This window comes from Staurois parvus, unplaced genomic scaffold, assembly GCF_062004578.1.
Source record: "Staurois parvus isolate SC_StPar_1 unplaced genomic scaffold, SC_StPar_1.0 ptg000303l, whole genome shotgun sequence".
Classification (NCBI taxonomy): domain Eukaryota; kingdom Metazoa; phylum Chordata; class Amphibia; order Anura; family Ranidae; genus Staurois; species Staurois parvus.
The window spans coordinates 15646147-15662110 of record NW_028318099.1 but is presented as its reverse complement, the minus strand read 5'-3'; the positions used below and the strand labels follow the sequence as shown (position 1 = coordinate 15662110).

Genomic DNA, 15964 nt, shown 5'->3' with positions numbered 1-15964 from the left:
TCAGAAAGGAGGAAACAGTCTTTGGTAATGTCCATGGGTTCAAGACTTCAGGCAGTCATTGCCAGTAAAGGATTCTTAATATTAAAAATGAACATTTTATTTATGATTATATTCATTTGTCCAATTACATTTGAACCCCTGAAAATTGAGGAACTGTGTATAACAATGGTTACAACCAGTACAACCAGCCTACCTATACATGGATTGAAATTTGGCTGGTCCCTGCTGAACTGCCTGAATTTCAATCCACGTATGGCTGGCTTAACTCTACTTATTTACTTTTTTTCTTTGAACTGTTCTTTACTTTCGACTCAACGATCACTGAGATATTAAAATTCTAACATTTTTGGCTCTATACACCACCACAATGGATTTGAAATGAAACAAACAAGATGTGCTTTAACTGCAGACTGTCAGCTTTAATTTGAGGGTATTTACATCCAAATCAGGTGAACGGTGTAGGAATTACAACAGTTTGCATATGTACCTCTAACTTGTTAAGGGACCAAAAGTAATGGGACAATTGGCTTCTCAGCTGTTCCATGGCCAGGTGTGTGTTATTCCCTCATTATCCCAATTACAAAGAGCAGATAAAAGGTCCAGAGTTCATTTCAAGTGTGCTATTTGCATTTGGAATCTGTTGCTGTCAACTCTCAAGATGAGATCCAAAGAGCTGTCACTATCAGTGAAGCAAGCCATCATTAGGTTGAAAAAACAAAACAAACCCATCAGAGAGATAGCAAAAACATTAGGCGTGGCCAAAACAACTGTTTGGAACATTCTTAAAAAGAAGGAACGCACCGGTGAGCTCAGCAACACCAAAAGACCCGGAAGACCACGGAAAACAACTGTGGTGGATGATCGAAGAATTCTTTCCCTGGTGAAGAAAACACCCTTCACAACAGTTGGCCAGATCAAGAACACTCTCCAGGAGGTAGGTGTATGTGTGTCAAAGTCAACAATCAAGAGAAGACTTCACCAGAGTGAATACAAAGGGTTCACCACAAGATGTAAACCATTGGTGAGCCTCAAAAACTGGAAGGCCAGATTAGAGTTTGCCAAACGACATCTAAAAAAGCCTTCACAGTTCTGGAACAACATCCTATGACAGATGAGACCAAGATCAACTTGTACCAGAGTGATGGGAAGAGAAGAGTATGGAGAAGGAAAGGAACTGCTCATGATCCTAAGCATACCACCTCATCAGTGAAGCATGGTGGTGGTAGTGTCATGGCGTGGGCATGTACGGCTGCCAATGGAACTGGTTCTCTTGTATTTATTGATGATTTGACTGCTGACAAAAGCAGCAGGATGAATTCTGAAGTGTTTCGGGCAATATTATCTGCTCATATTCAGCCAAATGCTTCAGAACTCATTGGACGCCGCTTCACAGTGCAGATGGACAATGACCCAAAGTATACTGCAAAAGCAACCAAAGAGTTTTTTAAGGGAAAGAAGTGGAATGTTATGCAATGGCCACGTCAATCACCTGACCTGAATCCGATTGAGCATGCATTTCACTTGCTGAAGACAAAACTGAAGGGAAAATGCCCCAAGAACAAGCAGGAACTGAAGACAGTTGCAGTAGAGGCCTGGCAGAGCATCACCAGGGATGAAACCCAGCATCTGGTGATGTCTATGCGTTCTAGACTTCAGGCTGTAATTGACTGCAAAGGATTTGCAACCAAGTATTAAAAAGTGAAAGTTTGATTTATGATTATTATTCTGTCCCATTACTTTTGGTCCCTTAACAAGTGGGAGGCACATATGCAAACTGTTGTAATTCCTACACCGTTCACCTGATTTGGATGTAATAATCCTCAAATTAAAGCTGACAGTCTGCAGTTAAAGCCCATCTTGTTCGTTTCATTTCAAATCCATTGTGGTGGTGTATAGAGCCAAAAATGTTAGAATTGTGTCGATGTCTCAATATTTATGAACCTGTCTGTACATAGGCTAGTTTTATGAACCTTCCCGGTTCAACAAGCTGTTTATCTGGATTACATTCTTCCTTTATTTTGAGATTTATTGGCCTTGATCTTTACCACTATTACTACTGATGTTTGTACAATTTGCTTAACCCAATTTGCTGACTAAAGCCGGCCATAGATGATTTTGAACCATGTATGAGTAGGATGAATGTACCCAAGTTGATTGATCGATCAACTTGAGTACAACCAGCCTATCGGATTTTACATGCAATTACTGCTAGCGGTTAATAAAGCTGCTAGCAGTAATCACTGTGCTGTCTCAGGGGGGACTGCTTCCCTCACCTTCCGCTGAGAGAATACAATGGCTGACTGTGTTGATGGGGAAATCGAGCGATTTTCTTTCCTGCAACCCGTGGTCGCAGGGAAGAAAAACGCTCCATCTATGGCCAGGTTAAGTGTTTTGTTGTATGTTGGTTTTAAAAAGTTTTTGTTTGAACCCCAAAAAAATAATAGCTAAGATCTGAAGTTTTCATGGTTTATGAAGACGCACCAAAGTGTTAGTTAATTGTGTGTTTCAGTATTTTATTTTTCACATTCTATAATCACAGTCAAACACAAGCTTAGATAAAATTGTCTCCCTTTAATTTTTTTTGTCAATTTATGGTGTTGGTGCAATCAGTGTTAACCTGCGATTTGTTGCCATGGGTAACCTAATTCCATTTTGTTAAATAATAACTGTGTATAGGGGAAGGTCCAGGTGACGCAGCAAAGTGTACATCAGCTGCATGCCATCCGGTCAGAGTTCACACAGACAGGAGCCTTGTGGTGAAACCCAATCTTGTGATCCTCTAATGAACCTGACACGCTCTCTTTGGTCCATAGAGGTGATACATTGTGATTTTTGGTTACCTAGAAGAGCTGACAATAGCAGAGAGAATGTGAATGAAGAGGGCAGCTCTGCTTACCATGTGGTCTTTTCTCTGGAGAACTTAATCCCTGGCACTTTTCCCATCCGTCTCACCATCATACGTAGACGGTTGTTCCCAGTGAGTACTTTGACTGCACTTCCCATAGTTATGCTCTCTAAACTGACACCATTCACCTCGGCGATCTTATCTCCGACACACAGACCTGCTAGATCTGCAAAGAGATCACATGGATGTTACAGCCTAGAGGCAGCAGGATATACCATAGCATTATTTCGAAGTAAATATACATTATTCTGGAAATAAATAAATGTACTATATGGTTTAATGATTTCAGTACTGTACATTATGAGGATAGAAGGATTCACTGAGGCTTTCAGGAACCATATCTATACAATGTGTCACAGGCTAAGTATATATCAAAATTTTAGGAAACTCCAAGGTAGATCTCCTCTCATTCTTAAAGTGGTTGTAAACCTCAGACATGAAAAATTAACAAAGAACTTACGTCTATACCTTGTACTTGTCTATCCAAAGCACTGAGAGTGATTTATCTCTGCTACCTGGTTCCTCTGTTATCTTCATAAGTCAGTTTCAATAGCTTTTCCCGAGGCCAAGAGCTAATTGGTGATGAGGGAGGACAGCTCCAGCACACAGCCTCTGATTAACAGCCATGTTTACATGTACTGTGAGGAGGGGGTTTGTCCCTTCTCTCCAATCAGCTCTCAGAGCTCTCCTTACCTAGCTCTGCAGTGTTCAGATCCCCACCCTCTGCTTTCCAGAGCTGAGAGATGCTATGTACATTTTGTGTTTGGGAAGGCTGTAGAGAAGAGAGAGCTTCAGATAAACAGGATATGTATAGGGCGCATCAATGCAACAGGACGAAGGGTCAGTTGCACACAGGAGGATAGATGAATATAGTGTATATTTATTGATCCATAGGACACACAAAACACCAGGATATGAATACAGGACATGTTAACGCGTTTCACACGATCTCGTGCTTAATCATAAGGTTCGTGTGAAACGCATTAAGAGGTCCTGTTTTCATGTCCTGGTGTTTTGTGTGTCCTATGGATCAATAAATATACACTATATTCATCAGTTCTCCGATGTGTGGCTGACCCTTCTTCCTGTTGCATCATCTGTGGTGGCAAGCCAGAACCTGCACCTCTTGTGGATTGATCTGGATTGTTTGCCTGAGCGGTATACCTCTGTTCTTTGGATAGGGCGCATCAATGGAGGAGGCTGTGGACCGAGAGATGTCAGCCGGGGATGGAGGAGACACTGGACAACAGGCACCGGGCAGCACTTCTAGGAGTTGAAGCAAACTCTGTATATGGAAGAGGATACAACAGGAAGGCACTTCTAAGTGCAATATATCCAGAAGAATCCTTAATAATGACGGTTAGAAACACTTACAAACTTGTAGTTAAAACAGGCTCAATAAAATCGTCAGAGTGCAGAGGCTCAATCCACCATGCAAGAACCCACTGTGCCGCCAGCAGCTGCAGGGGGAGCTGAGGATCAGATGTCCAAGATGGCTGCCGCATGTTCCGGGATCGCTGGAATGCATGCTGGAGCGCACGCTGTCCAGAAGGTCGCAACCTCAGCTCCAGGCCGGAACAGCGGGTTCTTGCATGGTGGATTAAGCCTCTGCACTCTGACAATTTTATTGAGCCTGTTTTAACTACAAGTTTGTAAGTGTTTCTAACCATCATCATTAAATATTCTTCTGGATATACTGCAGCTAGAAGCGCCTTCCTGTTCTATCCTCTTGCAGATAAGAAGGTACAACTTGTATGTAAGAAGATTTGTTTCATCTCTTTGTACAACCTGAGGCTGGTCGCTTTATCGCTATGATTAAGCCCCAATGGGTGGGGTGAAATGCATCAGAGGCGGGTGTAGCACTACCCCCGTAGGAGCTGCAGGAACATTGTCCAGGTCTTCCCCAAAAGCTTTGCCCCACAGCCAGGCGCATAGGCTCATTCACATGTTTCCTCACTGACCAGTCTAAGGGTGTTTTTATTTTTGGATAACTTGGGTATGGTTGTGGGAATTAGATGGGATACTCCAAAAACAGAAACTATGTAGAGTTGAGAACTTTAGGTATTCTTTCAGATAAGCTATGATGAAGTCCAAGCTTGAAACAAACAGTAGACTCCAACTTTAAGGCGGCAGCAGTAGTAGTAGTAATTAGAGTCCTTTTAGATAGGAGATTAAGGCTGCTTTCACACTGATCTATTTCTCTGTCGCTTTTGCAGAAGAAAAACGTGTTACCATGTATTTCTTTGAAACTGTTCACATTGATCTGTTGCAGGTCCAGTGAGCTTTTGTAAATTCTGCTTGCTGCATTTTTGGTGCTGTAAAAAAAACGCACCAAAAACGCACCTCCCCATTGAAATCGATAGGAAACGCGGCAAAAAAGTATCAAAAATACACAGCTCTCACGCACAGCATTAGATCAAGATCGAGGGGAGGGTGAGGGGAAGATGTTCTGCAACAGAAGGTTTTTTTTTTTACCTTAATGCATAGAATATAAGTAATACCTGTTTATCTGCAGTATTCTCTTCTCTGCATTTGTTCAAAGTCCAGAATTTATAAAGCTTGTCTGACTGTCAGAAAACGGGGATGAAGAGCTGAAATTACTACAGAGCTCAGTGAGGAGAGCTCTGACAGCTGATTGGAGGGAAGGCACACTCCCCTTTGCAAAACACACAGGAACAGAGCTGAGGCTGTCAATCAGCTGGAGCTCCCTCCCCTGCCACCTTTTTTCTCTTGGTATCAGAAAAACTTGTCAGAAGTGACTCATGCTGATAGCAGAGGAATGAGGCAGCAGACAGAAATTACACTTAGGGCTCGTTCACACTTGGCTAATCTCTAACTCTTGCCAAACTCCCCTATAGCTTTTGACAGGCATTAAACAGGTGTTTGTGAAGCATTTTTAACGCTCCTCAAACGCTCCCCAAATGCCCTATGCACATTTTTAGGCGTTTGACAGGTGTTTGCCAAGCGTTAAAACTCCACCACAAACGCCTAGAATGAAGTTTAACGCTCTGCAAATGACTCAAAACTGCCTCACAAACGCCTGCCAGGCATTTGAGGAGCATCCCTATAGACTTGAATGGGAGGCTTCAACTCCTCTTGACTCGACATGAGGCATCAATTTTGCAGTGACACTAACGCTTCAGTGTGAACAGCACTGTGTGCTGCCATGTATAGAATGTTAAAAATGCTTCCCAAATGCCTGTCTAACGCCTGCTAACAAAGCTAGTGTGAACTTAGCCTTAGTGCTCTGGATTGAGACAAGCACACACTATAGAGGGATATGCTTTGTTCATATTTCATGTCTGAGATTTACAACCACTTTAAGCGATGTTTAATCTGCTTTTATTTTGGCTGTCTAAGGGTTAAGGTAAAGAATCAGGGGGGTATCTAGAAGAACATATCCTCCAGGCTCACCCATTAAACTTACTTCCCCCAAAGCACTTTCCAGAGTTTTTATTCGTAATTATTAATAATAATTTTGATATCTAGGAACATTATTTATATCATTTAAATTATTTTTTTTATAATATTTAATGTTCAACACTGCAATGATGTGAGTAATTTAAGATTACTTTGTCAAGTGTCAAAAAAGTTCCTAAATTCAAGTCCCTGCAATTGAAATATTATCCTCACTTCTTTGCTGGACAGTGTATCTTATACAACCTCTGTTTCAGCTCTGCAGCCACTGCCACATGTAGTGGTTTCTTCTTCTGGCCCCTACATAACTACAGAACTCAGCAATGATGTAAGGGTTAGGGGACAGAGTCTTTGAACTGAACCAATGAGCCATGGGAGCCACAGAGTCTTTTGGAGGCTGGAGCACTGGAATAGAAGGAAAGAGACACCAACCACCGAAGAGGTGAGCATAATACTTCTCTTGCAAGACCGGATTTAGGAATTTTTTAAACACTTGACAACACTTTTAAAATAAAAATAATTATAACCACATACTCTACACAATCAGTAACATTTGTTTCTTTGGTCATATAAAAAACACCTGTAGCATGAGTTCAAACGTATCAGTCAACATGAAGACTATAATTTATGGCTGGATGCTGGTGGTCAACATTTTTATACATATGGATGTTTATACAGTATCTGCTGGGGACTCATCACTCTTTTAGGTGTTCTGACTGTGCTCTTCATTGCTATAGACTCTTGCACTTGCTGCTGACCTCCCAATAACATAAAAGGTAAAGTGAAATGTATCTGTTGGTATAGCAGGTGGACGGTCTTGGGAACACAAGTGCAAAACTCTTGTCACTCCAAACTAACAAACCACAACAAGCTAAAAGACTGTAGGTGAGGTATACATAAATATAATAGATATAATATCATATTATACAATATAATTTTAGGTTTTATTATATGCCAGATAAGCACATTATTGCAGACCATTATAAACACATAAGGGTCAATTTACTAATGGCAAATAGGTTGTTCGTTTAGCACAGTGAATTTTCACTGTGCAAGGAAATTTTCGCTTAGCTTAGTGAATGATGTGGAAGACTGGTTATTACCTTCTCTTCATACCCTGCAAGCACAACTTAACATGAAACTCATTTTTACAAAACCAAAATCAAACAAAAGCAAACAGAATAGGCAATAGCCACATCAAAGAAATCTGTAGACTGATGGACACATCACTCATTAACGTATCCTAATGGTTTGTCTTACCTGCACTGCTTCCTTCTTCCACTTTACTGACAAAGATCCCAAGGCCATGCTCTGAACCCCCTCGGACACTGAACCCCAATTTTCCATCTGGAGTTTTGTCAACCGTGATGGCAAGGATTGAATCACTCTCATCACTGTTGGCTAAAAAGCAATTCAAAGATATTATTCTGTGTAATAATAAAGCTACCAATTATCATGCATTACACAAACAGAAATGTAACAATACATCTAACCAAAGGTGGGCAGATAAGCATCAGGATAAGTACATCACTGGACTACCATGACTTTTGTTGATTCTGTTTCTGATTGTTTCATCTGATTCTGTTGATGTTTGATCTCACATTGAACAGAGTACTTTATGTGCAGAAAAGGGCTTAAATGTCCATTGGTCTCAGAGATTTTCCACCAAATTTAAGTGGACTGATTATGAAGAACCCTCCTGTCCAGGGGCGGACTGACCATTTGGAAACTCGGGCACTGCCCGAGGGCCCGGGGTCAGTAGGGGGCCCCATGAGATGCCCCTGGTACCTTTTTCATAGGCTTTTTTGAGTTTGGGCAAGGAAACAGTGGCCCCATGACCCCTATTGCCCAGGGGCCCCATGAGTTGTCAGTCCGCCCCTGCTCCTGCCAAATAACCAATGAGACAGCTTCTTCCTTGACTATACAGCAGAGTTGATTCTACTGTGCTTCAAAGTATAGCAAGCCATAGATGATGTGATTTTCTTTCCTGCAACCACAGTTTGCAGGAAAAAAAATTGTTCATTTCCCCCCATCAACACAGTCAGTATTGAATGGGGGGGATTCCCTCCCATAACACTATTGTGTTCTGCCACTATTGTCAGCACCAGTTAATTGATACAGGTGAGTTTGATTACAAATTACAGGAGCATCACAATGCTTGGAATGCAATTATTTCTTACAATTTTGAGATGGTGCCAATAATTTTGTCCAGTCCATTTTTGGGGTTTTGCATGGAATGTGTCAGATTTGGTGCATTATCTGACAGAAATGCAGGGGTGCCAATATTTTTTGGCCATGACTGTATAAAAAAAAATAAGTTTGGTTGTACATCCACAGCAAGGCTTTTGGAACAATGTTCACTTACTGAATATCTGATCTCCAATACATACTATGGTGAATTATGCACGGTATGAATCCCTATTCTGTGAGCCCTTTAAATAAAACATTTGGTAATAAAGTCAACACTATTTTTACTGTAATATTTGATGTTTTTATATTTTACACCAAAATATTTCCCTGGCTTTGTAATTATCTTTTGTTTAGGGGATATTGGGTGAGAGATGTGATACTATTCTCACCACCTTTTTCTTCTCTTTGCATTGTTATGTACACGTTATCTCAAAATTCGAAAAAGTGATCTAACACAGGGGTGTTACAAAGGGTGCTAAAAAGTGTATGCCTACAGTTGACAGGCTTTCTTCTTTTGTATTTAAAGCCCATCTCTGGGCAACAAAAAAGTTTTCCCATGCAGTGGGTCTGCACAGGTTAACTGCTCATTTTTGTTTAGGGGGAGAGGAGAAAGAAGATGTACAGTGGTTATAAAAAGTCTACACACCCCTGTTAAAATGTCAGGATTCTGTGATGTAAAAAAACGAGACAAAGATAAATAATTTCAGAACTTTTTTCACCTTTAACTTGACCTACAAACTGTACAACTCAATTGAAAAACAAACAAATTTTTTTTGTTGGGGGGGCATAAAAAAACTAAAATAATGTGGTTGCATAAGTGTGCAACACCCTCTTATAACTGATCCCCAGTTATAAGAGGGTGTTGCACACTACATACTGTAGCTGTGTTCAGAATTAAGCAATCACAATCAGAATCATGTTAAATAGGAGTCAGTACACACCTGCCATCATTTAAAGTGCCTCTGATTAACCCAAAATAAAGTTCAGCTGTTCTAGTAGGTCTTTCCTGACATTTTCTTAGTCGCATCCTACAGCAAGAGCCATGGTTCACAGAGAGCTTCCAAAGCAACAGAGGGATCTCATTGTTAAAAGGTATCAGGAGAAGGGTGCAAAATAATTTCCAAGACATTAGATGGAACACAGTGAAGATAGTTCTCATCAAGTGGAGAAAATATGGCACAATAGTGACATTACCAAGAACTGGACGTTCCTCCAAAATTTATGAAAAGACGAGAAGAAAACTGGTCTGCGAGGCTGCGAAGAGGCCTACAGCAACATTAAAGGAGCTGAAGGAATATCTGGCAAATACTGGCAGTGTGGTACATGTGACAACAATCTCCCGTATTCTTCATATGTCTGGGCTATGGGGTAGAGTGGCAAGATGGAAGTCTTTTCTTACGAAGAAAAACATCCAAGCCCAGCTAAATTTTGCAAAAACACATCTGAAGTCTCCCAAAAGCATGTGGGAAAATGTGTTACGGTCTGAGTTGGCGCAAAGTTAGATGTCCATAATCAAGTCCATAGTCCCACAAGGGGGTGGGGGGTGGAAAAGCAAACAGTGGGGGGAGGGGATGGGGGAAAAAGGGGAAACAGGGATCAGTTGCTGGATCCAGTAGGAAGTCCACAGGGGGACCAAAGAACGGTAAGTACCTCAAGGCAGCTTCCAAAAGAGAATAGAAGCAGATCTCCAATGTCACATGTAAAAAAGGAAGAAACCAAGGCACCACTGAGTGTAGACCGTTAAATACCGGTACATTCATTGTAAACAATAGTGTGAATGAACACTCACATTGTGAAGGATAAAATAAGGCACATCTGAAGTCCAATACAATTACGTCCGGGAGCGGTTAGCATCTGCTGTGGGTTTGGGTGTCCAATTCCTAGGTCCAGAAGCCGGCTAACAGATGATGTGGGACCTTCGGAAGGCTGCTCAGTTTATAGGTCACATTAAAGGTGGAAAAAGTTCTGAAATGATTTATCTTTGTCTCATTTTTTTACATCACAGAAACTGGACATTTTAACGGGTGTGTAGACTTTTTATATCCACTGTATCTACCTAATCCTCTGATTCCCCCAGCACAATATTGGTCTGGTACCCCCACACTCCAGATTGAGTTGTTGATTGTACTTTATGTCATTAAGTCCACAGCAGGCTACATAGACAAGGAACAGTCAGCCGATAGACCGCAGGGGAGTGCTGTATTCCCATGGAACAAAGGATTGGGTGAGTATAAGCTTTATCCTTACCCCTAGACAAAACAAGCAATTGACCTGTGCAGTGCAGGTACAGCCCACCTGCATGAGAAACCTTTTTTTTTTTTTTGCTCATAGTTGGGCTTTAAACAACTTAATTGTTTTGTTCATCTTATATTAAAACAAAGTGGTAGTTGTTCCCGAAGAATCCACCAATATAAGTACAAGGGGGCAGACCTACAGGGACTATAAAGATGACTTACAGTGTTTAAGAAACCATATTTTCTCTGGTCTCCCAGGAGATCTTTTTGTACTTCAAACATCTGATAAATTTGTATTGTATTACCCCTGGTACCTTTTTCATAGGCTTTTTTGAGTTTGGGCAAGGACACAGGGGCCCCATGATCCCCTATTGCCCGGGGGCCCCATGAGTTGTCAGTCCGCCCCTGGATCGGATCTGAGGATTGAGCATAATGGATCGGAGTCTGATCCATTATTATCCCCAATAGTTAACCCCGTATAGGTTGCAAGCCGACGATCCCCGCAGGAGGGATCGGATCAGCGGAATGGGGAGCATAATGGATCGGACTCCGCAGATCCGTTCCATCCTGCGGGGATCATTGGAGGGGTGACAGCAAGTGTTACCGCACCGGGTTACACCAACCCTAGGGACACCCCTGACTAAGACCAACATTATGATGCCAAGTGCAGCTGTGAAAATGGGTTCACATGTTGTATTCATCACTGCGAGTTTTTGATGCCTTTGTGAATGAGCCACAAATTAGCTATATTTAAGCACTATCCAACAGTCTATGGAGCTGCTGTAAATAGTAAGTTGTTGTGGCTGAGAAATGTGCTCTTAAAAGAACATTAGTAATAATTTAAATCTCCTCTCTTGAATGGTTTCAATAGCATAGTAATATCTCTCAAGAACTGCCAGAATGACAGGCTGTTATCAGTACTAAAGCCCAAATGAACTTTCAGTTTAAATGAGCTTAGTGCATTAAAGTCCATCAAAACAAATAGAGTATTATTGCGGTTGGTTGCAGTAGCAGGAATCACAGCTGTTCCTGCACCCAAAACCACCTATAGGCAAAATGCATGGGGCTGCCCTTCATTCTTAAAATGTAGCGTGTTTGGCAGGGAAAATGCATGGTGAAAAAGCACCATGCAATTTCCTGGCTGCTGCATTTTTACAATGCTACAGGAACCTTTTCCCTGCGTAAAACACAGGCACAGCAGCCCATTTAAATGAATAGGCTGGCGTGCGAGCACAAATGTGGCCCACAAAAGTGTGCACCTAGCTTTGCAATTGGGTTTCTTTAACAAACAGCCACAGACTTAGTAGAAAGGCCTGTCCCCCACCAGCATGCTGCATAGTGGCACCCTTTGTTTTTGTGTAGAAGCAGCAGACTCTACAGAGGTTCAACACACCCCCATGCTAAGTCAGTTCTATAGTTCTACAATCAGGGAAGTTAACATTCCCTACTGAATGGAGAGCTTTTATGTTACACCTTTAACAAAGCTCAGTTTTGAATGAAAAAAAAAGAAAATTCAATTGGGCTTTAGCAAAGGTGACATCAAGAGTCCATGAAAGAAACATTTATTAACTGACTGATTTACCTATTTTAGTAGCCTAAAGAGAAAGTTTACCTTGACATACAGCTCAGGAAGGAGAAAGGACAGCCTCTGTTGGGCCACACTGAGAATACTCTACACTGAGAAGGAAAGAATGCATCTTACAAGGCATAAAGGTATCCTTGGGAGGTTAATGTAAAAATTTAAAAGCACTACAAATGTTCATTGTTTTCCAAAGTGTTTCTCTTTTTGGGATTTAAATATGTCTTGGGATTTGATGCAGTAGTGTTGGCAAGTATGCAGAGGTTATTCTACAATTATGACAAATGATCCAACAATAGCTCAGTACAAATAAAGATGAGCTTACCTTCTAATGGTGAGTTTATGAGGATGACCCTTCCCATTGGAGAAGTAGCACGCAACCCTTTGGGGTGTCCATTTCCCGGTCTGTTCAGCTTACGGAAGAGATGTCTGGCCCTAAGTGAAGAGTCTCTCCTGGAGGTCCCAGGGTAATCATCTTGGGTCATCTCATTGTCATCCACTTCAATAGCATGAGCCATGACGGCGGTACGTGGCAGCAAGTCATAGGGATCCTAGAGCTCGATAAGTGATTTTAATGGAGAAATGAACGTCAATGCTGGTAAATGTGAAACCTCTTCATGTCGTCTCCCACCAAAAGAGGTATATAAGGAGCATACTGAAGAAAAACATGTCTTCAGAACATTAACAATAATTCAGGGGACTCCATTTTTCTTGATGGAACTCAAAAGCCAACACTTCTTAAACTACAAAAAAGGCAGTATATAGTTAGAATTTTAGGATTTCAACAGCCATGTATTTTACAGTTATTTTGCTTTAAATAACAATTCAGCTCTAGGTATCAAATCAGTACAGCAAAACATACCTGAGCTCATGTAATTAACTATTTAAGGGTTATTACACAACACTGAAGTGGACTTTTCACACACACAGTTTACAAGCCATAAATAATAATTAAGTACAGATACCAAAAGGAGTCTCCCTCCAGCCACCACCCAACATTCAACAAACTAGTGGTTCCAGCACTGGATTCTTGATTGTCATTTTATTGACCATACTGAATATTTCCTAGTATATGAACATAGTCAATTTATTAATGTCTTTGTCCCCACTGTGACAATTCCCATCACATCCTGACCCAATGACCAACTTGTTAAAATTTCCCTCACAGTATTAAAAAAAAACAAAAACTAGCCCAAACATGTTTTAGAAGTTTAATGTGAAATTAAAATATTAAAACTGTAGGCACCCTGTAAGATAAAGAGGCTTCATATTTACCTTTCCGGAGGGTTGAACGCAGAAGTGGCATTGCCATGGCAAGGGAACCATGGGCATCTACAGTATTTGATGGTCAATGTATATTGTAAATAATTACTTTTTAACAATGACAATGAAAGCTTTAGCCTTCTATTTGTGATTGCGAATTATAACAGGAAGAAGAGTCAGCAGCACATTGATTAAGCAAGAGATTGTGTGAAACGCGTTAACAGGTCCTGTATTCATGTCCTGGTGTTTTGTATGCCCTATGGATCAATAAATATACACTATAATCATCAATCCTCTGGTGTGCGGCTGACCCTTCTTCCTGTTGCATTGTGTGTGGTGGCCAGCCAGAGCCTGCACCTATCGTGGATTGATCTGGATTGTTTTCCTGAGCGGTATACCTCTGTTCTTTGTGACTGTGAATTGGCAGGATGTGCTCTAGATCATTAGACCACTGTGAGAGCCAATCACAGCTATCAGATGATCAGGACAACGCATCCTGGGCATTAAGACCTAGTTAAAGGGTTGTCAGAAGGTGGTAGGAAAGGGTTAAATAAAATATTGTTTTCTTCTTTTATTTTCCTTTGTTTTATCTCACTTCCCTATACACATGCATGTACTCCAACAATAGCCGCATGGCATTGTTTAGGTCAGGAATCTGCCAACAGTGCACCATGCATAGGTAATACTTGTTGAAATGACCACTTGTAATCTCCAATAGATGTTCATGTGATAGGGTGGCAATGCAGGTACACAACTGGGAGATAGGTACAGATAGCTGTCACCCTATACGGGAATTACCTTAGTACAGACATTCATGGAAGGAGCACCAAGTAATTATTTATTTAAAATTGCACATTTAAAAATATTGAAACTGACTTTTGAAGTGATGTTAAAGCTTATATGAGATTTTAACGATTGGGTTACCTTACAGACAGTATGACGATTTTGTTTTATATGTATCCATTCAATCTTTGACTTTAACATATGCACTGCAAACTATCTTAGTGTGACACTCTGAAAGGATAGCCTGGTCACATGTAGGAGAAGTGCTTCTGGAAGATATACCTGACTGCATGGATTATTAATGAGACATTGTGCCTTGCAGTACCTGGGCTGTAAGCAGAGCTGATCAACAGCTGTGGTTTTGGTTCTAAAATGTGCATTACAACCCACACTCCTACATATCAGCTTGACCCGGACTCCTACCCTGACCATGTACATGCATCACACATAAAATCATTCAAACTAAATTTAAACAACTTGTAAATGACAATTATTAACAATCTGGCTGTCTGGTGGAGTATAGAGGCCCCAAAAACATTTAAAGGGTAAGTTCACCTTTAAAAAAAAAATGAAAAACACAAACTAACTACAAATATTCTGGCTATCCCTCCAGACTCTGCTGCACATAGCAGCTGTGCTGCCCTGTGCTGCTGGTATAGCGGTCGGTACATCGTACACCACAATACACAGCTCTGGGGTGAGTATACATTATAATGTTTGCAATGTCAAGCACTCATTGGTCAGTGCAACCATGTCAACATGCTGACTAAATGATAAGCGCTTACCAGAAGAATCCTCAAATGCGCTTCTCATTGGTTAGCGTAGTTACGTGGTTGCTCAGACCAATGTGCACTTGCCATTGTAAGCATTATGACGGAACTCACTCCAGGGCTGTGTATTGCAAAGTACAGTTTATGGACTGCTAAACCAGCAGCACAGAGCAACATGGCCACTGTGTGCAGCAGGGTGCAACGTGGACATGACCTGATGAAGGCCCCCCCCCCCGAAACATGTAGTTATCTGACTCCACAGGCTCGTGTTCTACTTTGTTTCATTGCTGCACATCCCTACTATCTACCATTGATAATCGATTCCAAGATTAGCCTCAGCTCCAGGTGATTCCAGCCCTACTCACAGCGGTAATACACCTACTACTGGTGCCCTTACTACGGTATCCTCCTAGATCTACTTCCGCCCTCAACCAGCAACACTTCTTGTCCTCTGCTGACATCACTTCCGGCTGAAGTGGGCTGAGGTTTGGTGTCCCCGGTGGATGGTGTCACCGCAGTTCATCTTCTTGGTCAATTCTTCCACCCTGTCACACAGGGCTTTGGCATCTTCCACCCAGAGGGCTTGTGAGTCCTATGAATGGATCTTGTGAATTGGTTTTTATGGTATGTGGTTGCTTATGAGACTTTTTTTTCATAGTAAAGTTGTGGCATTTTATGCATATTGCCTGTTGTTCCTTGGACTTTCAGAGTGGAGTATTCGCCCCCAATTTGTTGCAGGACTAGGCGCTCCTTGCTTTGGAAACTGCAGCTTAGAATTGCATGCTATTATTTAGTCTATGATCTACCAGAACACCCAGATCCT

The 15964-nt window shown here is 41.4% G+C and overlaps 1 protein-coding gene across 1 annotated transcript in view; it reads right to left on the bottom strand.

Annotated features, from left to right (window-relative positions):
• PDZD7 (PDZ domain containing 7) overlaps positions 1 to 13011 on the bottom strand; it is a 77813-nt gene extending 64802 nt beyond the window's left edge. Inside the window, exons 1-3 of the mRNA XM_089683110.1 lie at positions 12651 to 13011; positions 7583 to 7723; positions 2897 to 3071 (exon numbers count right to left, since the gene is read on the bottom strand). Of these exons, the coding sequence (XP_089539236.1) occupies positions 2897 to 3071; positions 7583 to 7723; positions 12651 to 12843 (509 nt within the window). The 5' untranslated portion in view covers positions 12844 to 13011. The remainder of the gene's footprint in view (positions 1 to 2896; positions 3072 to 7582; positions 7724 to 12650) is intronic.
• Between the last annotated feature and the right edge of the window lie 2953 nt (positions 13012 to 15964).